The following is a 26,573-nucleotide window of genomic DNA, read 5'->3' as shown; positions in this document are numbered from 1 at the left end:
TATCTTCAGCACCTGCACACACATCGGCAGCGTTCAGCATCCCAGCTCTCCGAGGTCCGTGCAGCGGTCGAGGGATTGTTAGACGCACTGTCTTAGAAACAGAGTGTACACGGGAGTTTGGGCACATAGGTCTGTGTCTGTTATGTCTGGACACTGTCCTTATGAGTTCTCCTCCCCCCACTGCTCCCTCCTTGTTCCCACCATGCAAGGAAGGAGGCGAACAGTCATCTGCAGAATGAACCTCCCTCCAGAGGAGCCCTCAGAAGTAAGAAAGTTAATGGTTGTGGTTGGGCACAAAGGGGAAAGCAAACGAGGCATGCAAAAGGCAGGGGCCTCTCTGGTACTTCCTTCCTCAGGGGATCCACAGTGGCTCAAGTCCAGACATGGGCGTGTCTGTTCTCATTTGTCCATTTCATCAGGACCCTGAACTGGTCACATTGTGGCCATTTCCACCTCGATCCTCTTCCCTCTGGAAATGTGGCTTTTCTACCTCTTGTTTTACACTGGAGGGAGGGACTGCGTGTGCACCCCCCCTTCTCTCTGGGGGTTCTGTTTCTTCTCTCTCTTCAAGTCTCCCTTTACAACTTGCCTCCTCTGAAAACTGCCCCGGCTTCCGGCCTGTTGAAATCTCCTTTGGCATTGAAATATAATTACCATTTCTTGCTTGATTTTTTTTTTTTCCATCTAAATGTAACCTGATAATCCTTGAGAAGCAGAGACTGTATCTTATTTTTCCTAGAGTGCCGAAAACTAATTAATAAACAACAACAAGATCCTGCTGCGATGTTATCAGGGAATACATTTTCATCTGAGGGAGCCCGTGTGCTCTGAATCGAGGACATTTGAGAATTCCTCACAAACTTAGCTGAAGCTCCGCTGTGCTCTGCCCATGGGGGGAAATGCTTCCTGAGCAAATGAGTAGAATGATACAATATGTACAGAAAAGGTTTAACCTGTTAAACTTCCACAAATTGGCAGGTTAGGGTAAATCATTTGCTTGCAAAGGGCATATTTCCTTTGTGTTCCTGAATCAGATTTAGTACAACGAAGTTCTAAAATGAGTGTTACAGAGAAATACAGATCATGGTGTGGGGGAAGGGGAGGGGCAGTGGGCTGGACTCCTAGGAAAGTCTTGTGGCAGAGGGAGGATCTGAGGTTGGCCTGTGAAGAAGAGCAATTTAAGATTTGCAGGAGGTGGCCCTGAAGGTCACCGGGCTGAGAAGTCACTTGGAGCACAGCCATGCAAGAGGGTGAGCTACAATGTGTGCAAAGCCCTGGGAGGAACCTGGCTTTTTGGTGGTGCCAAGGCTGTGGTGGTATAGAAAGTGAGGCTGGGTAGATGGAGATCAGACAAGCATTCAATACCCAAGGACATTTTTGGTCCATTGCATTGATTACTTAAAGAATTAAACACTTGTTTTTCTGTTTAAAAAAAAAGTTGTGTAATGTTCACTTGAATTATTAGGGCTTCTAAGTGGTTTTATCCATCAGGATAGCATCTTCTGCATGTGACGAGATGACTGACAGTGATGGGAAGAACTTGCACCCAGAGCCATTTGCATGGACTTTTTTCTAAATGTGAGGATCTAGAGATGATGGCCTGGTATTGAGAGGGCAGCCTTTGCAATGTTTCTCCCATGGGTGGACACTGGCTTCACCTTGTAGAACTCTCCATGACACGGACGTCCTTAGCAGAGGAAGCATGTGCAAAGTAGCATTAATTCTATCCTTGTAACCATAGCAGACCCTAAAGTGTTCTTTATGTGTGTTAGTTATTTTCTCAGTCTACTTAGAATTGGCACAGTTTTGCTGGTGTTTATGGTTTTGGGATGGCTGAGAGATGTACACTGCTCAGAGTCACAGTGCCTTGGAAGTTCGAACTGTGCATGCCCAACATCATGTATGGTCAGGGACTGCAGGTGTGAAGTCACAGCAGCTGAGAAAAGATTCAATACACACATACACAGAGAGAGAGAGATACTGTGGCCTGTCACTTATAATTCTTGACTTGCCAAAATTCATTTGTCTTTTATACTTTTTTATATCTTACTTTTTGTTTTACTCATAAATGAGTATCCTCTGAGGCCAATTTGGACTTCCTGTTCATACTAGAGACAGATTAGGAGTCTGTGGATTTGTTGATAGACTAAAATTTGAGTTTCGAGAAGTAAATCTTTCTGAGAATCTTGGCAGAGTTCAGTTTCTCTGTTTATCCGTTTAATATTGATAGTTCCCGAAGAGGGTTCCATCTTTGCAGACATGCCAGCACCCTTTGGTGCTAGGTTATGCCGAAGGCTCAGCAAAGATTAGTTAAGGGACGGGTCTGTTGGCAATGGGGATTTTGGCCTGTGGATTCAGATGGAGAAAAGTTGGTATAAATTTGTATCTGGTTGAGAAGGTCCTCCTTGAGGATGTCTGAAGAAATAATAAAGTTGATCCTTTTAGCCATTAATGGAACAGAGAAGAGATACCAGATTATGAGTAAAGATCCTCCAATAGCTGTAATCCCTGGTGTCTCGCTTGTCCCAGAGAGGCAGGTTTTACAAATGTCCTGCCTCTAATGAGCAGAATGAGGTGAGTCTTTTGAGTTCATTGGCCAAGGCAATGATATTTGAATGGACTAGAACTTAGGTTAGTTTCTTAGTAATCTTAACATTTGGAAAATGTGACCCGGTCTTACGAGAAGCCCTCCGGGTACCACCAGTGTGAGCCTTGGCTGGAGAGCAGCAGCTGGTGGGTGGCCCACATGCTGGAGATGCAACATTGTATCATTGCTTCTGCAGGTAGTAACTATTCAGCTGGTTACTGCATTGTTAGAGGCCTGATGACCTTGGACCCTCACACTGTCATCTGGCACATCCCCGATGCACAGTTTGACACAACAAGACCTACAGCACATCCTCATCCTCGCAATTGTTCAAACCGTGACTAACTACCAACTACACCTACACAGATAGACTTCATGCAGTCTTTCATTTTGTATCTTTATTTCCAGTGCCTCCCTCCCGTTTTCAGCAACCACATCTCCTGATATTCACAACCTTCATTCTACACAGATTCAGTATGGATGCTTGCTGTATGCAATGAACTGTGCTAGATACTTCACTTTACTTTTCATGCAAGTGGAGGCTGGAGAGGGGGATAAAGGCAGAAACCTTGCCTGTACAGTATCAGATTCTTTAGTGAGGATAGGAAATAGTTTCTCTCTCCCAAGGAGCTCAAAATGGGCTTATACCTTCCATAAAGAAATAATGGCAAAAAGGGCATAATAGGATGCAAAGTATTGGAGTGGCTTATAGAAAAAAAGTAACTTTAAAATGTCATTTAAGATGTTTTTTAATCTCTTTGAGAAGGTGGCCAAACGTTGGGTCTATAAATACTCACAGTAGATAATAAGATGACTAGAAGCAGGCAGCATCGTGGTTTTACAAGATACTAGCTGACCTAAGCAGGAATCCGTATCAACCCAATGCTGTGTGAGCTGCTGCATTGTACTGACCATTTTACACTGTTCTACGTAGAGAAGGCTCCATGTCTAACAGGGAACATAGCTCAGCAGGACCCGTGGAGGCCCACAGGAGGTGGTGATTGAAAAAGAAGACCTATCTGAAAAGGCTAGAGGAACTAGCAAGAAAGGTTTTAATGAGGAGAAAACTGGACACCAATTAAAGAATGACTTTTAAGAATGTGAAATGGAAATAGCCTTAATTACAACCTAAAAAGAGAGTTTCTCATCATGAAACTTTTTAACTATTAGGGTGAGTTGTAACTTATTATTACGAAGGTGAAAGAAGTTAGAAAAAGAATAAGGTACCTGAGAAGGTAACATGCCCAAAGGCAAGATATGGATGGAGAATAAACATCTTGGGACATCTTCCAACCCTATAATTCTGTGTTACCTTGATTATGTAGACAGAAGTGCAAACCCTACATGTAAAATCAGTTAAGTCAACTTTGGTAACATCAAATTGCTGCAACAAACTAGGCAGAACCTTAGCTTGTACATTAAAAGAATGCAAAGCATTGTTATTGAGGAGCCAATAGAAGTCATATTTTTTACTCTTTGTGGATCTTAGGAACTCACATATTTGGCCTCTGGTTATAAGTGCTAAGGCTCGTTTTAAAACTAGTCTAGATTACCTTGCAGTGCAAAATCGGTGGTTTCTGCCCCAAATTTCAGTCAACATAGACTGAAATTTTGGTATCAAATTCATTTCATGGGAACCATTTGAGAATTCCGCGTTAGTGGGTCCATGAACTGGTGCGCATGCTCCTTCAATAAAGGTGTTCTCTGCCTCACACAGACTGTCTCTATCCATAAGGCTTGCTCCTGTGAATCATTTTTTCAGATAATGGCTTTACTTTCATAGTGGAAGAGGCGCCGTGACGTCCAGTAAAGGTGAGGAATCGCCCTCCGTAGCGTATACTCACAAGGGGTGGGTAAGCACTCAACCGTGTGCCTGCGCCCCAGGGAACCAGAGGTCAGTGACCAGTCAGCATTTCCTGAAGGAGCGGCTTCTGTCTGTGGCGTGGAGCAATGGCCCAGGACCCTGACTGCTGTCTGATTCACACTGGCCTTCGCAGAAGAGCCTCTGACCTAGATCAGAAGTCTGAGGGAGAGGACAGGCAGCCTGGGACTAGCAAGTGGAGGCCTGCAGACATCATGACCAGCTGAGTTTTGAGAAGAGCTCATGTATCAGTAGTTGTGCCCCAGCTCCTCAGGACAGTTTGTCCTCCATTGTTGGTCTGACTGATGTGGAAGTTGTCACTGGGGAATTAGAGAAAGCTGAGCCTCTGGCCACTCCTTCAGCACCAGAGGGTCGGATGTTGCCTCCTTTTTGTTCTGAATGTTCATGTTCCACGAGGCTGTACTATTGAGAGATCTCCAGGGGTTTTTCTTAGGAAGGAATCATTTAACACAAGTGGCATCATTTATTTCGGAAATGATTCCTAGGCTGTTACATAAATACTAATGAAGTGCATAACGATGTGTTCCACCTTGGAATCTGCAGCAGAAGTCACTGAGGTGCGGGCTTTCTCTGCAATAGGAGCCGCTCGTTACCACCTGTCAGGATTTGTAGTCAGGTGTGCCTGGCTTGTGTGTGTGTGTGTGTGTGTGTGTGTGTGTGTGTGTGTTTTCCTTCCCCCACATTGCCTTCAGTGATCCAGAAAGAAAAACCGACATGGCCAAAAAGAGTCAGGTGGGTGAGATATTACTAATCATCAGCACATACAGCAAATCCTTGATTATTTCTGATGGGAATGGAGATATTTCTAGTGTGATACATATTTGAGTTAGGACTCTAGGCAGGGCACCCTACCAGGTGCTCTGAGTACACAAAGACATAATCTTTTACAAAATGTGACATTCAGCCCTGGCCAGTTTGGCTCAGCGGTTAGAGCGTTGGCCTGCGGTCCGGAGAGACCCGGGTTCGGTTCCCGCTAAGGGCACGTACTTCGGTTGCAGTTTGTCCCCGGCCCTGGTTGGTCGTGCGGGTGGCAGCCACTCGATGTGTCCCTTTCACGTCGATGTCTCTCTCTCTCTCTCTCTCTCTCTCTCTCTCTCTCTCTCTCTCCCTCCCTCCCTCTCTCCCTCCCTCCCTCTCTCCCTCTCCCTCTCCCTCTCCCTCTCCCTCCCACTCTATCTGTACAAAAATTGGAAAAATGTCCTCGGGTGAGGATAAAAAACAAACAAACAAAGTATGACATTCAATAAGCAAGGGCCTGCAGTGTACTAGGCTTTGGGTACGAAGGTGACTAGAACTTGGTGGCGACTGACCTGGAGGATTTCCTCGGGGTGGGGGTGGGTCAACAGCTATGCAGAGTGGGACAGACTGTCCCCGTTTCTCTCTCTCTTCACTGCTGCCAGCTGGTCTAAGCCACGTTTCTCCCGGACGACTGCAGTACAAGTTCCTAAGTGGTTTTTGGTTCTCGTGCACGCTTCCGCCATGACCTCTTTGCCCAACAGCAGTTGGCCAATATTTTCAAACATGTAAATCAGATCTTGTTACACTCCTGTTTGGTGCTTCTAAGCCTTGTCCACCAGGGCCTTCATATCTGGCATCTTCTGCATCCATCATCTCATTCACTCTTTCCTTTCCTCAGTATTTTGCTACTACCCTGGTCTTCTTTCTCCTCCTTGAACATATCAAGCTCTTTCCTCCTTTGAGCTTTGGCACTGCTGTGCCCAAAACCTTGCTGTGCCCAGAGAATGCCTGAAGGCTAGTCCTGGGGGGTATGTTTCGGTTATAAGGAGGGGTGCAATCAAACGAAGAAGATGAGGACATAAGAAAAAGCCGTTGGGTTTAAGATTTGGAAGTGCGTTAATGTTCAAGGGGCAGTCTGTGCCGAGGTGATAAGGCAGCAAGGAAGTGATGGGCTGAGCGGTGGGTGGGTAGGAAAGCAGTAGAGGCACTGAGCACACGACTCTTTCCTCTCACGCCTCAGTTCTCAAAGGAATGGATAGGGCTCGAGGACTGGCTTTGGCAGCAGAAGATTCTCATAGGAAAAGAAAGCATTGCACACGTTCAGAAGCAGATGGGGGAAAATCTGGAGAGAGGAAGCAATGGACGCTTCGAGGAAGAGGGGTACTTGGAGAAAGGTTCCAGAAGAGATGGGCAGGAAGCAGACCATGAACCCAACTGGAGAATTTTGGCAAATAGGATATACTTTCAAATCCCACAGGTAGATGTTTTTTATAAAAAGCAAGTGTCAAAATTGCACAGAATAAATTCTCTTTGTTATGGACTGAATATTTGTGCTGCCCACGCCCCACCCCCACCCCCACCACCCCGCCCCAGCCAAAATAAATATGTTGAAATCATAAATCTCAATGTGATGAGATTAGGAGGTGGCCGTTGAGAGGTGATTAGGTCATGACTTTGAAGCCCTCATGAATAAGATGAGGGTCCTTATATGGAAAAGAAACCCCAGAGAGCTCCCCCTCCCCTTCTGCCACGTGAGGACACAGTGGGGAAGACACCTGTGAACCAGGAAGTGGGATCGTACCAAACACTGTCCGCTGGCACCTTGATCTTGGACTTCCCAACCCCTCCAGAATGATCGGGAATAAATTTAGGTTGTTAATAAGCCTCTCATTCTGTAGCATTTGATGGTAGCAGCCCAAATGGCCTCAGATAACTTCCAGGTTTGCACACTGTTTCTCTAGTTGTGGGTGGTGTGATTGCATTACTCACAGTAGCCGTGGAATGCCCCAGGTGGAGCAGGTGCTGAGATATACTTATCAGGGTTGGGGGTTTCACCCTGGGAGCAAGTCTCAAACCCTGGCATAATTATCACCATTATTATTGGTTTACTTTTTATTAAGGTATGACACATGTTGTACAGTATACAAATCTTAAATACACAATTCAGTGAGTTTTTACATGAGTATAAACCCACGTCAGCATCACTTACAGCAGCACATAGAACTTTGCCAGGACCCCAAGAGGTTCCCTTCTACCTCCGTCAATGGTAGTCTATGCTTTGATCACAATTGCCATAGATTAGTTTGGTGAGTTTTTCAACAGCTTTATTGAGGTATAATTGACATGCAGGAAGTTTCACATATTCAAACAGTATAATTCGGTTAGTTTTTACGTGGTTACACCCATGAAATCGTTACCACAATCAAAATAATGAACCTGTCCATTACCCCCAAAAGTTTCCTCATGCCCCTTCGTAATCCCTTCCTGGCCCTCCGCATTCCCAGATCACAGCCCATATCTGCAGCCAACCACTAATTGGCTTCTGTCCTATCCATGAGTTTGCATTTTCTAAAATTTTATATAAATGGAAACATATAGCTTGTACTCTTTTTTGGTCTTTCATTCAGCACAATTATTTTGAGATGGAAGTTTGGGTTGTTTTCCATTTGGGGCTATTACAAATAAAGCTGTTCTGAATATTTGTGCACAAGCTAACACTTGGCCAGTCTGAAATTATAGCTGTTCTAATTGGGTGTGTAGCATTACTTCATATTGGTTTCAGTTGCCATTTTCCTAATGACTAATAATGTTGAGCATCTTTTCATGGGCTTTTTTTTTCCATTCACGTCTTTTTAGTGAAGTGTTCAAATCTTTTGCTCATTTTTTAAAAACTGGGCTGTTTTCTTATTGAGTTTTAAGAACTTTTACAAATATACTCTGGATATAAGTTCTCTATCAGACAGCGATTTGCAGATATTTTCTCCCAGTTTGTGGCTTATCTTTTCATTCTTTTGAAGAACAGATGTTTTCTATTTTAATTCTACTTAATTTATTCTTTAATAAAGTGTGCTTGTAGTGCCTTATCTAAGAAGCCTTACCTAGTCCAGGTCACAAGGATTTACTTCTGTGTTTTCTCCTAAAAGTTTTATAATTTAGGCTTTTGCACATAGGTTTCTGATCCATTTTGACTTGATTTTTGTACACAAAGTATGAGCTGAAGTTCCTTTTTTGCATCAGATATCCAGTTTTTCCTGTATCATTTGTTAACGAAAACCACTCGGCACTGCCTTTGCACTTTTGTTGAAAACACATTTTTCCCCATTTATACGGGTCTTTCTCTGAGTTCTCTGTTCTGTTCTGTTTATCTTGATGTCAGCACCACAGTGTCTTGACTAGTTTAGTCTTAAAACAGGGCTCTTGATCTTCCAACTTTGTTCCTTTTTTGCTTCACAGTTTTTTTTCTCTTTTAGATCAATTGCTTTTCCTTATGAATTTTTATAATCAATTTGTCATATTCGACCAAAAAGCATGTTAAAGTTTTTATTGAATCGAGATTATACTGGAGAGAATTGACATAATAATATTGAGTCTTCTAACCCATGACAAGAAGTCTCTCCATTTGAAGCTGTAGATCAATTTGGGGGTTATTGCCGTTCTTAATAATGTTAAATCTTTCAACCCTTGAACACAAAATGTTTTTACATTTTACATTTTTTTAAATCTTTAATTTCTTTCAAAAGCATCTTGTAGATTGTAGTATACAAGTCTTGTACTTCTTTGGTTAAATATATTCCCAAGTATTTTATTCTTTTTTGATGTTATTATAAATGGAATTTTTTTGTTATCTTGTTAGCTATTGTATTAATCAGGATTCTCCAGAGAAACAGAACCAATAGGATGTGTGCACAGAGAGAGAAAGGAATGTAATTATGGAATTCATTCGTGTCATTATGGAGGCGGTCAAGTCCAAAATCTGCAGGGCAGACTGGCAGACTGGAGTCCCGGGAAAGAACCAGTGTTGCCGTCCAAGCCAGAGGATCCTTAAGTCCTTCTGCTCCGGGGAAGTCAGTCAGCTCTTCATTCTGGCCTTCAGCTGATTGGACGAGACCCGCTCACCTCATGGAATGCAATCTACATTACTCCGAGTCCCCCAATTTAAATGTTAATCTTACCCAAAAACATCCTCACAGAGACATCCACAATAATATTTGACCAAATATTTGGGTACCATGGCCTTGCCAAGTTGACACAAAATTAACCATCACCACTAAACTCGGTTTAATTTTCCTGATTGCCTCAGAGTTTATATATACATCTTAAACCTAACATGCTTTACCTTCAAGTGATGTACTACTGCTTTCTGTATAGTACAGAAACCTTTTAATATGCCCCTTTCTCCCATCCTGACCTTCTTGCTGTCAGCATACATTTCACTTTTTCATATGTTACAGACTCCACACGGCATGGTCATTTGGAAGCAAGACCAGGGCACTGTTCACTCAAGGACTCCTTATTGCTCACTAACAGGGCGAGATCCCGCAGTGCATTCTACCCAGTGCCCCCTGAATCTTGAGGTTTTCCGGTCTGCCTGGCGAGCACAGGCATTATGCCCAGCCCCACGTGAGGCTGGAGCGTTGTTTCCTTGATTCATGTTGAGTGGTTCTTTCTCTGGCCTCAGGGAATCTCCTCACACGCAGATGGTGAGAAGTGCTCAGCCAAAGACTCAAGGCCAAATCTCTGCAGCTCTCTGGAGTTCTCTCTTCTTCATCATCACTTTGTCCTGAGAATTTTAATCACCTTGGTCTTCCTGGGCTCTGAACTCTGTCTCCTAAACCCAGGCAGTCTGCCTGACTCTGTCTGGGTACCTTTTCCCTGCACCACAGCCTGAAAAACTCTCCCAAATCAGCAAACTAGGGCAATTCTAGGGCTCATTCATTTCCCATCTTGTGGGGGTTGCTCTCTTTCATTGTTTCATATGTTTTGTCCATTTCGGATTGTTTCTGGCAGAAGGGGGGACATAGCACTCATTTCCGTTGTGTAGACACAGGATTAGAATCACTGGGTCATAGAGTATGTGCATGTTTAGCTTTAGGAGATATTGCCTAGCATTTACCAAAACAAATTGTGTAGATATAATTGACATTCAATTTACCCAGAACATGTTGCCAGATTTTATTCCCCAATTGAACACAGTAAAGAGTGAAGGTGACAAGTTCTTGGTAACATCACTCACTGTTTTTAGAACTTCAGTGATGTGATGTACACCCTCATTTAAAAGGTATTATTAAACATATTGAGTAAGTGGCGGTGGTGGTGACTAGGGAAGAAAGCAGAGAGACCAGATAAATCTGTCTTTGCTTGACTGACAGCTGCAATTATATTTGACAGCATATGTTTAGTATGTAATAACAGCTTTGGTTTTTTTCAAAAACCTACTGATATTATATGTTTAATACCTGGTCCATTAGGAAATTCTCTATTGCTCTGCCTCCTTCATGTTCCTGTCTCTTTTTGTTGTTGTTGTTGTTGAAGACTTTTCACATTGAAGGAGATCCATAGCCATGTAGCCTGTTTCCATGGTTCCTGTAGACAGAATATTCATATTAAAATATTCTGCCCTGGCCAGTTTGGCTCAGCGGTTAGAGCGTCAGCCTGCGGTCCAGAGAGACCCAGGTTCGGTTCCCGCTAAGGGCACGTACTTCAGTTGCAGTTCGTCCCCGGCCCTGGTTGGTCGTGCGGGTGGCAGCCAATCGATGTGTCCCTTGCACGTCGATGTTTCTCTCTCTCTTCCTCTCTCTCCCTCCCACTCTGTCTGAACAAAAAATGAAAAAAATGTCCTCGGGTGAGGATGAAATATATATATATATTCTGCTCAGCTGTGGGATGCAGGGTGTCAGGGAGCATAGCACCAGGCCCCTCCCTCACACTGGAGAGTGAGTGTCCCTCTTCAGAGCTGCCGAGGGACAGGGGCGCAGAGGCGGCAGAAATGACTCTGTCTCTTCTCCCTGCAAGGAGTGTGTGAGCTCTAAGAGTGCTTTTTAGCAGGTAAAATACGAATTGAATTTCTATCAAGTATGACGTTTTCCTGAAGAGAGTTACTGCTTGGCCTATACGTTTTAGTATATGATGGATACTGCTAATGGAAAGCATAACATTAAAGGAATCTCTTTTTCAAGTGTTTATTCCCAGCCTCAGAGCTTCTTGTGGAATAATTTAATTCATCCTTGAGTCAGGTAGCTGCCTCTTTGATGTCTTTGTCTTTAGATTCTCCGTTTGTAAATCTCTCCTAAGAATAGATCAAAAATGATGTTTACATCTGTTCCCAGAATCGAGGAAGTCAGGACAGAAAACGATTTATGACTGTAGTTAACCCTTTTTGATACCTCCATGCACATTCCAGGACTTGGGGTGGGTGTCAGTTCTCTCAGAAGCGGGCGCAGTTCTCACAGCTCTTGGCATTGACCTCCTCGGCCGTGGGCCTGTTTGTCTGTCTGTCTATCTCACAGTCACACGACGTGAGTCAGACCTGTCACAGCCTTTCCATATAAAGTGTGAGGTCACAGCCAACTAATATTAACCAGCTTTTATAATTCAGTGTCTGTTTGCCCTTTGCCCAAAATGTATGCAAATTGGTTTTCTCCCCAAGTCTATGGCGAAAAGTCAACAGAAGTTTAAAAAAAAAAAAAAATCGAACACAAGGGGGGTGACTTGCTTGCTGAATTTCAAGCCTGAAATCATGTTTTTCAGGGAGGCTGAAACAAACAGAATAATCACTTAATAGAAATGCTGCTAGAATAAGAATTGCAGGAAAGGAGGTTTTAAAAAGAGATTTTAATCCCAAAATGTCTCTCTCTCTAGTCTCCTGATATTTCTGTAATTTCTTGGTGCTTACTGTTTTCTCTACTCTCCCTAGTTCCCAGGATACCGTACTTTTCTAATAAGAAAATAATTCAAATCCCTTGGAACTGTGGCTTGATCTTGAGGCAGGACAACTGAACCTGAACTAAGTTTCTGGTACATTCATGATTTCTGGAGGAAATAAGAATGCTCTTCCTTTTGTTGCGTCGCCATGAGTTCATTCACACATTCAGTTATGCAGGCTTGTGTATCAGCGCACAGTATAGAAGACGTGGTGGAGCTGGTCTGGAGAGGCCAGTACTGGTCTTGCTTTGGGAAACTGGAGCTTTCCAGGGATTAAGCTTCCTGATTTCAGGCTAAAGATACAACAGCCCAAGACTACCTATGAGAGTGTACCCGAACCTGCCGTTGACTTGAAAAGTAGACTACCACCCTGGTCGGTCTGGCTCAGCGGTTAGAGCAGTTGGATGATTGGCCCTCAAACCAAAGGGTCTCGGGTCCAATTCCCGGTCAAGGACACGTGCCTGGGTTGTAGGTTCAATCCCCAGCACCTGTAGGGGTTGTGCATTGATGTGCTTCTCTCACATCAATGTTTCTCTCTCTCTCCTTCCCTCCCTTTTACTCTATCTAAAAAATCAATGGAAAAATATTCTGAGGTGAGGATTAACAAAAAATAAAGATAAAAAAGTAGAATACCCTTTCAAAAGAAACATCTACATAGTTTCACAGTTTAAAAAAATTAAAATTGCGAACAAGGTGAAGAAGATTAGAATTGGAAGGGACTAGGCTTCAGAAGTAGGAACTACATTTCATGATGGCATGTGACATAAAAGTTGCGCATTTCAAAGTAGTACTGTCTCCTCGTTGGTAAATTTGGTAATTTTATAACCAGAGAGTATTTCTACAAAGCTGGTATAGGGAGGGTGCTCGCTCTACTAATAAGTAGTTGTTAACTACCTTCCATAAGGTGCTGTACCTTCCTAGTAAAAGCATCATTCCCAAGGAATGCTTGATGCAAGATGTTTCTTATTCTCCTTCTACTAAAGGACTTACCTGACTTCTGTACACGAAAGCAGTTACCCACACAAAGGGTTGCTCTTTCCATATCCATTTGGAGAAATATTTTAGACTTTCAGTCTCTTCCTCCTCCTCACCTTTCTCTTCCAATTTGAAGATGAGAATCTAGTGGTACCAAATAAGGAATTTTTTGTGTGGAAAATCTTCTTGGTGATCGTCCCTTCTGTAAATTAAGGAGATTAAGGACGTGTGCCTGTATATACCTCAGAGCCCTCTCTCCCTGCCCCTACCCCTCCCCTTCAGAGTTAGTGGAGCAGGGACTGTGGAAGGAACCGCACCCCACATTCTTCCCCACTGGCTTGTGCTCATGACTGAAATGCCACCACTTTTGTTGTTGTGGCTGTTGTTTATTTGGATTGAAATTTTTTTTTTCTAAAAATATGCAGATTCACCCAGCTGGTGTGGCTCAGTGGATTGAGTGTTCTCCCATGGACTGAGAGATCCTGGTTCGATTCCCAGTCAGGGCACATGCCCAAGTTGCGGGCTCAATCCCCAGTAGGGGGCGTGCAGGAGGCCGCCAGTCCATGTTTCTCTTTCTCATATCACCATTTCTATCTCTCTTACCCTTCTTCTCTCTCTCAAAAAAAATCAATAAAAACATATTTAAAATACAAATCAATAAATAACAAAAATAAAAACATGCAGATTCAAGAATATTTTTTCAGGCTCATTGGGGTCCGGTCAGGAATCTGGATAGTATCTAAGATGGGGAGTGAAGGGATAGAGCCCCAGAGACAAACTTGGCCATTTCATGCATCGGTCTAGTTGGAGCCTGTGGAGTCTAAATGATAACACACTTCGAGAGACACTATTTGAAGCAAACCATCAACCCTGTTTAGAGCTCACATGCTCTGTTTCCCACTAACTACAGCAGTGATGGTTTTTCTATTCTGAATGTATTTGAGGTAGCAATACAGGTATTTTTGCTTCTAAGCTTTGTAAACATTCAGCCACCTTACCAGATAAAATTGCTGATGCAGCCTCAGACCTGAGACTTATTTCTCCATAGATACTATTAAATCCACCTAGACTTATATATTAGAGTTTTGGAAGCGCATTAGGAAACCAGTTCTACATAATCATTTCTCACCTTTGCCTGATAGCTCATTTTTTTCACCACATCAGCACCCAGAGGCACATTCAATCTTTTATTTCCTGAACCACATTTCAGAGGACTTTTTTTTTAGCCACCTCTGACTTAGCCAAAGAGCAGCCCTGATAAGATTCTACGCGGACGTCACTTTTTTTCCTTGTTCTACATTGCTTATCTCTCATCAACAGTCTTGTTGAAATCAAAATTTCTGGCCATTAGACTCCAACAGAGCAGAGAGCTAAGGCATACCACAAAACGCTGACCTTCACTTAACTATGAGATCATGCAAGGACCAAGCACGGTGAAATTTTAAGGTATCTTACTTAGGTATGTAAGTGTGCTTAGCCTCAACATCAAATTGTATGGATACAATTTGTTCTTCAGCACCAATTTTTTGAGGGGTTTGGGGGAGAGAAATGATCACCTAAAGTTATAAAATTATTCCATCTGAGTTTAATGTGCATAAAAAAATGTTAGTGCAAATGTTAGTAAATATGTAAAAATAACTATGAAAAATGAGATAGAAGATATAGAGAGGTAAAGTAATCATTTTTATATGCTAATTGCTTCCTTTAAAGCTTAAGACTGAGGCTAGATATTTTGTATCTTAGGCAAAGCTGATTTTCTTGTTTGGAATGATTCAGAACTGATGCTGTAAATAATGAGATTGTATGGGGGGGAAAGTATGACTTTAAAAAAAAAAGCAATTTCTCAGCCATTGGACCTAGAAATGGAAGATTAGCCACTTAATCACCAGCAGTTTTGCATAACAAGCATTTCTGTCTTTCTTTTCCTCATTAGTCTTTGTCCCCTCCTTCACCAATTCCTCACTCACTGCAAAACCACATTCGATCTAAGATGGAGCATTGCTATTGTCCTGCATATTGGTTTTTTATTTATTAATTAAAAAAATTTTTTTTTCCTTTATTGATTTTAGAGAGAGAGGAAGTGAGAGTGAGAGAGAGAGAGAGAAACATCGATGAGAGAGAACATCGATTGGCCGCCTCCTGCATGCTCCCCACTGGGGATCAGGCCCACAACCTGGGGATCAGCATGTGCCCTGACTGGGAGTTGAACCTGCGACCTCTTGGTGCAAGGGTCGATGTTTAACCACTGAACCACACCGGCCAGACCTGCATATTGGTTTTTAATTAAATAGAATTTTCTGATGGGGCAGAAGCAAGGCTGGTGGTCTCCACTCCTTGACTAAGTGTCTTATTTTATTTTTGTACAATGTTTCCTGGAGGGACCATTTTTCAAAAGACCTCGCTAGGCCCTTAGTTCAATAGGTAAAGATGGTATGCAAACTGAGTAATGATATTCCAGACATAATAGCTCCTGTCACTGCTTCTTCACTAGCGCTGAGATGGAAACCAGCTCTACATGAAGGCTGAAGAGGAGGCGCGCAGCCATGGAAACCACATTCTTTTTTCCAGAGCTGGTAGCAGAAGGTCCTGAGTTTGCTCGGCCCACATGCTGCCTCCCTCTGATCCCCCCGAGAGCCGTGGGTTCACGGAGTAGGAGTGCGTGAACAACGGTCGCTTTGGATAACTCCGAAACTTGACCTAGTGAGTTCCGATGCTTATCAAGCAGTGGTCTTAGAAAAGCCATTTCTGGCCAGGCTTTGTGCTTGTATCTAGGAAAATCTCTATGTTGTGATAGTTTTTAATGCCTGTGTCTACACTTGCTCATCACCGTTTTGCCACAGAGTAGACATCTGCTGCTCAGCCCTCCACAGACAACTCTCTAATTTGAAATTAATAGCATTTATGTGGTCGTTGTATTTTTTTCAATTATATATATATTTTTTCTTGTTTAATATAGGCACAGCTGTATCTATTTATGACTTTAGCATATTTTTTTTTCCATAAACTTATTTAAGTAAAATGCGAGTTTATTTAAAGGGAACTGTTAAGGAAATACCAGTTCAGAATATTGTCAGAATCACAGCAGTCGTGTCATTATTAGAACGAAATGATTCAATTAATCCTGACTTAATGAGCATCCCACACCCAATAAAATGTGGCATCTGACAATACAGCAAAAAGCTATAATGGAAAGAGCAGTAGACTCAAGTTCATTGTGTCGGTTGCAGTTTTTCCATTCATTAACGGTGTTACTTTGGCAAGTCGGTGCTTTCTGTGCCAGAAGCTGTAAAAAAGAGATTTTTTCTTTTAAGTTCCAAATGCTGTGGAAAATGTAATGTGTTACTCTGTCAGTTTGTTCTCTTCTGCTTCACCAGCTGGTAGGTGGAGCTTAGATCAGCGTGGGGCCTTACCCACATCGCACACGTTTGGACTAAATGGACCTGAGAGCAATCGGGTTTTTTGTTCTTCACAAATATGTCGGAGAAGCGAATGTTGATTATTTTATCCAGGCTTGAAATGAATCTGTTTTGAAATGAACAGAGTTTAGTGAAAGAAAGAGCAACATGGTGGGGGAACCTACTTGGGGAAAAAAAAAAAATGATCGCAGAATTATTTTTCCACGGAGTTCACATGTGAGCTGAAATCTGAATAGACAACCATTGGAATAGAACGAGGGAAAGGAGTAGTTCTCTGAAAGGAGCAGCCTTTGCAAAACGTAGAAAGAGGTTGCTGTTTCCCAGGAGCAGGGCCAGGGGATCGAGGACTTGGCAGGTCGCGGTGAGTGGCTTGGGCTTCCTTCTGACGGCCTTGGAATGCCACTGAAGAGAGTTTCAACGCTGGCGCGGTCTTCCCTAGTGCACGCTGGTCATGGAAGTCCGGGCGAGGGCTGATGTTGTATTGTCTGGAATGTGTCAGCTCCATGAAGCCTCCCTAGCTTTCCTCAGCTCCGCCCGGTCCTGAAAGCCTGCCCCTCCCCAGCAACTCAGGAGACTTCCTGTCATTTATCCTACGATGCCACAATACTGCTCTGCATTATTCCTCACCCTGCCCGAGTTCGTGATTCTGAACCATGTCTTCATTCTTGAGTTGCCCGCAAAACTGACTTCTGCGTCTTCCACCTAATAAACGTCCCGTACATATTTGTTAAATAAGTAAAGACACAAGTTCGGTGGTCTCATCAGTCAGTGTGCCTCAGAACCAACTGGGGGGATTTAAAATACGGATGTCAGGGCCTCACCTCTGAGATGCTGATTCACACGGTTTGGTGTATTGGTGATAAAACTCCCAGGTGATTCTGAGGGGCAGTCGGCGTGGAGAATCCGGAGACTGGGCTGATTTGGATGGTCTCTAGTATTACCTGGGAGAATCATGCCCATCTCACCCCTTTAAATGCCTATCTATTTGCCTTTTCTTCATGAATGTTGATGGCATGACAGAAACGCTCTGGTTATCTGGCCTTTTACTCAAAATAATAATATGGAATCTATTGTAGGGGTAGTTGGACATAGAGCACTATTATATTACTGGTCTAGGTCTTTAGGTTTTATTTTCTAGGCATGCTATCAATTAGCTTTCCTTTGGAAAAAGAAGATACATTACTGTTTTTCACTAACCATCTGAAGTTTGGCTTGTTTTTTTATTAGCTATGGAACCCATAAAACTAAAAAAAAAAACAGAAAAGAAAAGAAAGGATTAAAACATGACTTTGTCAAGCACAGACTCAGAAAGTCTGGCAGCCCTGTGTTTGTGCCAGTGTTTTGACTGCAGGAGGGAATGGTCTTTATTTAACTCTATACAATGTGTATATAATAATATAATTTTAAGGCACCTGCTTCGAAATAGAAGCTGAGATGGTGGAAATAATAACAATGAACAAAAAATTAAACCAAACCGGGCTCAGTGCCCAGGAAAACTACCCAGATTCCAAGAACTGGGCAAGGGATAAACCAATATGGGGGGAAGGCAGGACTAGATGCGGTCATAGCTGCTTCCATTAGAAATGACTGCTCTGTGCCCTGGCCCATTAGCTCAATAGTTAGAGTGGCGGCCCCTGGACCAAAGCATCTCAGATTTGATCTCCGGCCCCAGTTGACGTGTCTTTCACATAGATGTTTCTCTCTCCCTCTCTTCCTCCCACTCTCACACTCTATCTAAAAAATAAAAATAAAAATCAATGGAAAAAAAAAAAAAATGACCCCTCTGCAGTGCGATGTCTGCGGAGCAGTTCTGTGGGGTGTTCGTCATGGGGGTGGGGTTCCTGCACCTTTCATGTCCGTGCGGAGTTTCCAGTGGAACCTGCCTTTCTAAACAGTGCCACCGATCACAGCGACCTCGCGCTGGGTTTGGGCTTTTGCAATGCTGCAAACCGCGTGGAAACAAGTGGGCCAGAAGGGAAAACAGGTCGTAACAACTTGAAAGTTACGAACTTGTTTCCCAGGATGCCGAAATGCCCGGTGATTTACATAAACAGAGGAGGAAATCCTCTTTGTGTTTAGGGATGTGTGTCTAATACAGGAACCCATGTTTTCCTGTTATTGAAAAGCATTCTTTAATCTTTTAAGCACATTTTAGGACCTGCATATATTCCACGTGTGTTATTTACTTGAACATTAAAATACAAGAGCAGGTCATGACTATTAGACCTGTTAGATCGCTCTGTCATAGGAGGCACGTAAAAACAAATGAATTAAACGGATGGACAGAGCCCTGAGCAAACTGGTGATCGTTTTTCCTAATGGGACTTAACAGGCTTACACTGGGCGCTGAAGGCCGGAGAGGCCATTTGGGCAAAGAAGACTACAGTTTCCTCTGATTGTGGGTGTTCAAGGGATGATGACTTTTTAACCATGAAAGTAAATGTAATTCGTGTGAAATGTTCAGACGCTTTTAGCCAAATATAACTGAAATAATGGGTACTAAGCCTAAGCATTATTTGAAAATTTTTAAAAAATATTTGCTAAGTTCTGGTTAAGAGCAAAAAGATGAGAGCGTACTGAAGTCAGAAAAATAGTCTTCAGTCCTGGAACGACGGAGATGCTCTCCAGACCTAAAGGCAGGTGCCCCATTTCATTCTCCCCTCCTGACCCCAGACTCTAGCGCAGAGCTCCGGCAGGCATGAAAGGGAGCCTTACCCCCGACAGGACTGTAGGAGGTCCTCTCTGTCCTTCATCCCTCCGGGACTCTTTTTGCCATCTGTTGAGCATCTGCATAGTTATTTGGAAACATGGGGTCTGTGGGGTGATTTGAAACAAGGAAAGAATGTGCCACGGACGCACAGCCTTATCGAGATAGACTTCATTAGGGTAAGTAGTGCTTTCCACTCTTTGACAGCATCCATGGTTTCTGTTCAATCTCACAATGCCTCCAGCCGAGGCTCAGGGGAGCTTCTAGGAAAGCCCTTTCGGGATACTGATGGCCTCCCCACCCTTGCGGCTCTAAGTCATGAAGTAAGCAGACATAGCAATGTTCCAAGGGACCCTCTTCTGCTGGCTGGTGCTTGACTTCTTTGGAGAGGTGACACTGACCACCATCAGCATGACTAAGGCGGAGAGGAGGAATTGCCCTGTCCTGCAGGTGTGGTGACCTCAGGAATTTATTTGGGGGTGGAGCACCCAGAATTCCAGATACAGTCATAATCAGGTGCAAATTTTATCCAAGCTGGACTATATTTCAAAGCCGTATGTTCCTCTTTTTTTTTTGGATGAGGTATTATTCCTTACCACTGAAACCTGAAATGTTTACTCTGCACTATGACATTAGAAATATGCATTACAGTTCCTTAAAGGAACTTCCTCTAAAATTCAGCCTTTCCCAGTGACCCCCTAGCTGGTGCCTGTCAGCCCCTTCTGCTGCCTCCCCTGCAGGTGGTAATCGCGCACTCGCAGCCTCCATTCAAGGTGTCTGGTGTTACTCGGTTAAGTCGTGTTCAGTTTGAATGAAGACATAAACGAAGCAGCCCTTACAATGATCGTCGTATTTTGACTGCTTGAGAGTAGAGATTATAACTTCTGTATCTTTTTACTTCACCCCTCATCCAAGGCACACACGTTCATTCTCTAGATAGATCGATCTATAGATTTTTATCTGTATGTATAGACACATACTTTTTCTTCTCTCGCTCTCATTCTGCGTACGCATGTAGGTGTGAGGTGGAAGCCACGGGCAGAGGAAACCAGCCAACCGACACGCCCACTGATCTGTGGTCTTTTCTTGGCAGTGACAAACAAGAAACCCACACAGGCATCCATTACGAAGGTCAAACAGTTTGAGGGCTCCACGTCGTTCGTGCGGAGATCACAGTGGATGCTGGAGCAGCTTCGCCAGGTTAACGGCATCGACCCTAATCGGGTGAGTGACCTGTTGAGTGTTGAGTGAAGGTGGTCTCTTCACCCGAAGACTATTGTATGGATCTTGGCTGTGGTGGTAGTTGTTTTGAGTTGTTTTTCACAAAGCTATGTCTCTCCTTCAGTTACACAACTAAGACTTTCTAATTTCTGTGCCCTTCTTACCGGGGATTATAAACCTTTTCAGCATGTTTATTGCAGGAACCTAAGGGGATGCAGATGGAAGAAATGCTACCTCCAGTAACATGTTTATCGGCAAAGTGCAAAGACCAGAGTTCAGATTAATGTTCTTAGTTATCAATGTGAAAAACCATGTTTCCTCAAGCTTCACTTATCTCCTCATGCCACCAATGATGAGGTTTATTTACTTAAAAAAATAATAATAGTAATAAATGAATGGCACCTTAAAAGTTTGGGAGTCTTAAATTTAATACAAGAAACATGTCATGATAGAGTTACTTATACAGAATACTTTTCCCCTTTTGCTCACGCACGTTCACCCTACAAAACATCAATAATGAAGAAAAATAAAATGTACATTGTAACTATTTGCTAAAGTAATGAGGGAGAATCTTTTCTTGTCAAAGATTAAGGGCAAGATTAATATGGGTTAGTGCTGAGAACCTGAATTATGTCCCAAGTAATTGGGAGGGTGATATGTCGTCTGAATTCTAACACAAGTAGTGTGTGGTCGTCTATAGGGACTTCAGTGATACTAACTTCTGAGGGACATCTGAAAATACTGTAAGATTTGGGGCTTGCTTGATAAACAGAGAAAAGTGATCCTCCATGCACCTGGGCGCTAATAAAGATGAGCCTTTTGGTTAGGAACTAAGCATGGACAGGTGTTGAAGCCTTTATATGAGTTTTGTTGGGCATAAGCTAGAAGCAGCAGTTTTTATACATTGAGATCAGTAGTTATTTCACTGTGTTTTCCAGGATTCTGCAGAGTTTGATTTGTTGTTTGAAAATGCTTTTGACCAGTGGGTAGCCAGCACAGCCTCAGAAAAATGCACCTTCTTCCAGATCCTCCACCACGCCTGCCAGAGGTACCTCACAGACAGGAAGCCGGAGTTCATTAACTGCCAGTCCAAAATCCTAGGAGGTGAGTGAGCAAGTGTGGCTTCAATCATCCTGTTTCCTGAGACTCACTTTTACAGAAAAAGTTAGGTGTCCTGCAGCATAAAGACCAAAACAAAACACAAAACAAAAAGATCAAGGTACTAGACAGCGTGAGAACCATTTTAGGGAGTTCATTGTATACTCAGACTAGACCCTGGGGTGTTGTTGGAGGGTCCAGGAGGCACGTGTACAGTCTTCACAGGTTAGTGAAGACCCTCATACTGGGAGAGGGTGGGATGCTCTAAGTGGGTGTGAGTGAGAGCAACGGTTTCTTCTCATCCTCTGTCTCCTCTTCTGTGGATGGATGGAGGGCCATTAAGCTAGGACTGAGTTCTCAAGCCGTGGTCATTCCTAACCTTCACTCTACCTCTCTTTTAGTTCATTAAAGGTCACTCACCTGCAGAAATGCAAGGCCATTCATTTAGTTGCTGGGTCCCTAAGTTACCAAGCAACCTACAGAGATTGAAGGCCGAGGCATGCAGCCCGCCTCACTGCCGAAACGTGACGGGGCACCGTGCGTGCTGGGGCCCTAACAGTGAAGTCGCAGGTCCGTCCATGTAGGTCGTGTTTACTTCTTCTGAATAGCTTTGTTCTCTCTGTTTATTGTAAACTGCGATGATTTCATATTGTTATATGCGTGTTAACACATTCGTACTTCAGAGATGCCTCGGAGAGATTTCCTCGGAGAGGAGACTCCAGAGAGATTTGCATTCAACTAATTCGTTTCAAAGAAACATGGTCTGCCTTGAACAGTAGCACCAGCTTAGATAATGGGCATGTCACCTTAGTTCAAGGTCCCACGGGTGACTTTGTTGTTTGGTTTCTTCATGTTTCTTAGTAAAATGTGAGGAAATCGTACACGGATGCCCACTGGTATGTTATGTATACTGAACTTTTGTAGTGATTACTGTTGGCCCATGTTTTGTTTTGGTTTGGTTTTTACCTAATACTGTGAACTATGGAAACTTTTAGTGGAATTTGCAACTTCTATGTTAGATCCAAAAACTAGATTATTTGCAAACCTGTTTTCTTTTGCAATAAATGTTGTAAATTATTTTCAAGAAAGAAATTATCTGTACTTCAAGGCAAGTTTCTGTACAAACTAAAGGATATTCTAGTATTATTCCTCACCTCTAAGCCCAAACACCCTTGGCTAATTTATTCAGTTACCTGATACTCTTCCACCTGTTTTAATATGAGTCCTCCTTCAGCGAGCCCCACACTGTTGTTTGAGGCCCAACTGTGCACATTTCCTCATGATTTCATAAGCATTTACTCAGTGCCCCTTGCCTGTGGATATCCAACAACAAAGCAGGCACCTTGGCCGACTTTACTTACCTTCATGGGGGACATCAGATGTAAACATATGTAAAACAATGCAATCATGCCAAGCTGATCACTGAGCTGCATTTTAAAGGGTGGTTAGCAGTTGCCAGATAGACAAGGGCAGGATGAAATGAGCTCCCTCTTATTGTAACAGTTAATCCACACAATTCTATTTCATGTTAGCTATATTCAGAATTTGAAATGTGGCAGGTTATTTTTCCACGAAACAGGCTATTTTGAAGTGTCATATAGTTTTATCATCATCAAAGGGTATTTCTTAAGCATTGCTCATTTGTGCACAGCCCTTCAGATGACGGGATAAAACCCAGACTTCTGAGCTCTATTAGAATTCCAGGGACACATGTCTTTGATGTCTCCTTCATAGCAGTCTGGCCCTCTGATTGGTATGCTAAAGGAAAACCAAATGGCTTTAATCTGGATTCCACTGGGATGGAATAGAATGTCATGATTCAAAGTATGACTTTGAGCCCTGGCCAGGTAGCTCAGTTGGTTAGAGCATCATCACGATATGCCAAGGTTGCAGGTTCCATCCCAGGTTAGGGCAGATATCAGAATCAACCAATAAATGCATAACTAAGTGAAACAACAAATCAATCTTTCTCTCTCTCTCTTTCTCCCTCCCTCCTTCCCTCCCTCACTCTCTCTTTAAATCAATTTAAAACAAAAAGTATGACTTTGTATTGTACTTTTCCTCCAAACAATACAAGATCATTCCTGGGTGAGATGTGCAAATCTTTCACTGTGAATGCCCTGTGGGCATGTGTAAGGTGAGGTAACAAATAAATCATAGAGAGAGCACATGTGTTCACAACAGGATTCTTATAAAGGAAAAGGTGATCAATATGGTCATTCTTACTCTTAGTATAATAATATAATAATGTCATATGCTGCATAATGACTGCGTGTACAGTGGTGGTTTCATAAGATTATAATGGAGCCCCAAACTCCAATCGCCTAGAGATGTCATAGCCACACTAATGTAACTCAACACATTAGTCACAAGTTAGCCACATAATATTTGATAGTGATAATAAACAACTATGTTCTTTGTTTCTGTACACTATACTTTTCTGTTATTTTAAAGTGCACTCTTTCTACTTATAAAGAAAGGCTTGCTGCAAATAGTATGCTGTATTACCCAGCAACAACCTCCTACCTCTCACGTTTACCATGTCTCTCGACTGATCATTGTTTCTTGTGCTTAATTTACCCTCATCTGTTTTGTAAGTTCAGTGTAGCCTAAGTGTCTGGCGTTTATGAAGTCTGCAGTAGTGCACAGTCATGTCCGAGGCCTTCCTCTTCACTCACCACTCACTCACCGACTCACCCAGAACAACGTCCAGTCCTGCGCGCTCCATTCATGGTATGCGTTGTATACAGATGCGCCATTCTTTATCTTTGATACCGTATATATTTTTTTATCCTTACCAGAGGACATTTTTCCATTCTTTGTTCAGATAGAGCGGGAGGGAGAGAGAGGAAGAGAAAGAGAGAAACACCGACGTGAAAGGGACACATCGAGTGGCTGCCACCCGCACAACCCAACCAGGGCCAGGGACAAACTGCAGCCGAGGTACATGCCCTTAGCGGGAACTGAACCCGGGTCTCTCTGGACCGCAGGCCGACGCTCTGACCGCTGAGCCAAACCAGCCAGGGCCAATACCGTAACTTTACGGTCCCTTTTCCATGTTTAGTTATATTGCAATACACAAATACTTACCATTGCGCTGTAGTTGCCTAATGTTCAGTTACCTGCTGTACAGGTGTGTGGCCTAGGAGCAGTAGGCTCTCCCCTCTGGCCTAGGTGTGCAGTCGACTAGACCTTCTAGGCTTATGGAACTGCACGTTAGGATATTCTCACCATGATGAAATCACCTAACATTGCATTTCTCAGAACATAGCCCCATTATTAAGTGGCGTATGACTGTACTTTCAGGGAATCTGTAACATTTGCTATAATTTTTCTATTTTATCCTCTGGGTTAATGTTTTCTATCAGCAAATAATGGCCTTGTGGAATGGGAACCTCACGCGCCTACACATGCTGCAACCAGGCACGTTACCTTGAATTGCTTTTTTCTTACGAATAAATCCATGTGTAATTTTGCCTCCACTTGGGATATGTACACACACACATATTAGAGATTATAACCCACCTTAGAGTTCATTTGTATCAAAACTGCCATATTGCTGCTGCTTGATGCCAACATGCAGAGGGGAGCCGAGGAGGAGGCCGGGCTGCCCTGCTGCCTCAGTGGTGACGAGAGCCATGAAGTGTTTCCTCTAGTTCTTTAAATCAAGAGGTGTCCGTGTCCTAGTTCCTCCAAGGACGATTTTTGTTATCCTTGAAGAAATAACAAAATAACAAACTTCACTTGTCTTCCACCATCGCACAAGCCAGGAAAATGATCCATGAGGATCTTGCCCAAGATCCCACAGCCAGTGAAGGTTAGAGCCAGTGCTGGGGTCGAGGCCTGTCCCCCGGCCCACTCACGGCGCCCAGTTCCCTCAGGAGACACAGGTTGCCTTTCCTTACGTTGACTCAACTAAGCAGAAGAGGAGACAACACCAATTTAACAATGTACAGGGGTGGGCAAATGTAGGTTAATAATAATAATTAATAATAAATATAATAATTAATGAATAGTAATATAAGAATAAACTCTTGTTTTACATACTCACAACTGTAAACCTACCTTTGCCCACCCCTCTATTTATGAGGATCAAATTAAAAATTCTGTTTGAAAGTTCTCTGTGAATGACTGTTAACTGTATGAATCATGCATTCACACAGACTTATGATACACTCTTCTATTATTGAATACTGTTCATTGCAACCAACACCATCTTTTCCTAGACAACGTGATATCTCATTAAAGACTTGCCTTACAGAAACTTTTTTGGAGACAGTAAGGAATTAAGAAAAGAAACAAACAAACAAACAAAATTGATAAAAATAACAGCACAAATATTTAAATTATACAATTGGAAATCCTGGTTTAGGGGATGTTTTTGTTTCAATTATTGGGATCCCAGTAACCACTGCATAAAGCAAGTCTGATGTTTACGGTGCTACATGAACTCCTGACATACCCATCTGACATTGGCTGAGCATTCTTTGGAGCAAGGCATTCTAGCACAAGCTGCAAAATATTTGAGTCTGTATCTTTTATGTATTTATTGTTTAAATTGAGGACAACATTACCAGTCATTATATTGGGTAGTTTATGTGCATGCTTATATTTTCTGAATCAGTCATTCATTCAACCTCATCTTGTTCCCACGAGGTGAATCAAAAGCAAATGCTTTTATTTTAATTGAGAAAATTGAAGTAACTAAGGACTACTTCCTTAGGTTCCATCCAATTCTGTGCATGATATAAATGACTAGTAACTAAAGAAAAATTGGGTCACAGATGTGATTTTTCTCTCTTTCATTGCTCATGGGCTGTAAGCTACACTGAAATGCATGCTGTGAAACAGCTGGTGGGTTATGGTTAGTCATCCTGAGCCAGGACTGACTTTGTACAGTAAATGCTTTTAAATCCTATCTCTCCATCAAGATCTTGAACCAAACCAAAGCTACAAAAGGGTCCTTCTGAGATATCACTTATTGTCTTGACAAGGATCATAAACGTTTTATCTGCAGTTACATAATCT

The 26,573-nt window shown here is 42.8% G+C and overlaps 1 protein-coding gene across 1 annotated transcript in view; it reads left to right on the top strand.

Annotated features, from left to right (window-relative positions):
• Positions 1 to 26,573, top strand: part of STXBP6 (syntaxin binding protein 6) — a 252,998-nt gene that overhangs the window by 177,280 nt on the left and 49,145 nt on the right. Inside the window, 2 exon segments of the mRNA XM_036271586.1 lie at positions 20,320 to 20,450; positions 21,386 to 21,551. Coding sequence (XP_036127479.1) covers positions 20,320 to 20,450; positions 21,386 to 21,551 — 297 coding nt within the window.

The sequence above is a fragment of the Molossus molossus genome, unplaced genomic scaffold, assembly GCF_014108415.1.
Source record: "Molossus molossus isolate mMolMol1 unplaced genomic scaffold, mMolMol1.p scaffold_m16_p_1, whole genome shotgun sequence".
Taxonomy (NCBI): domain Eukaryota; kingdom Metazoa; phylum Chordata; class Mammalia; order Chiroptera; family Molossidae; genus Molossus; species Molossus molossus.
The sequence above is the reverse complement of the archived record's forward strand: the minus strand, read 5'-3'. Positions and strand labels throughout refer to the sequence as shown.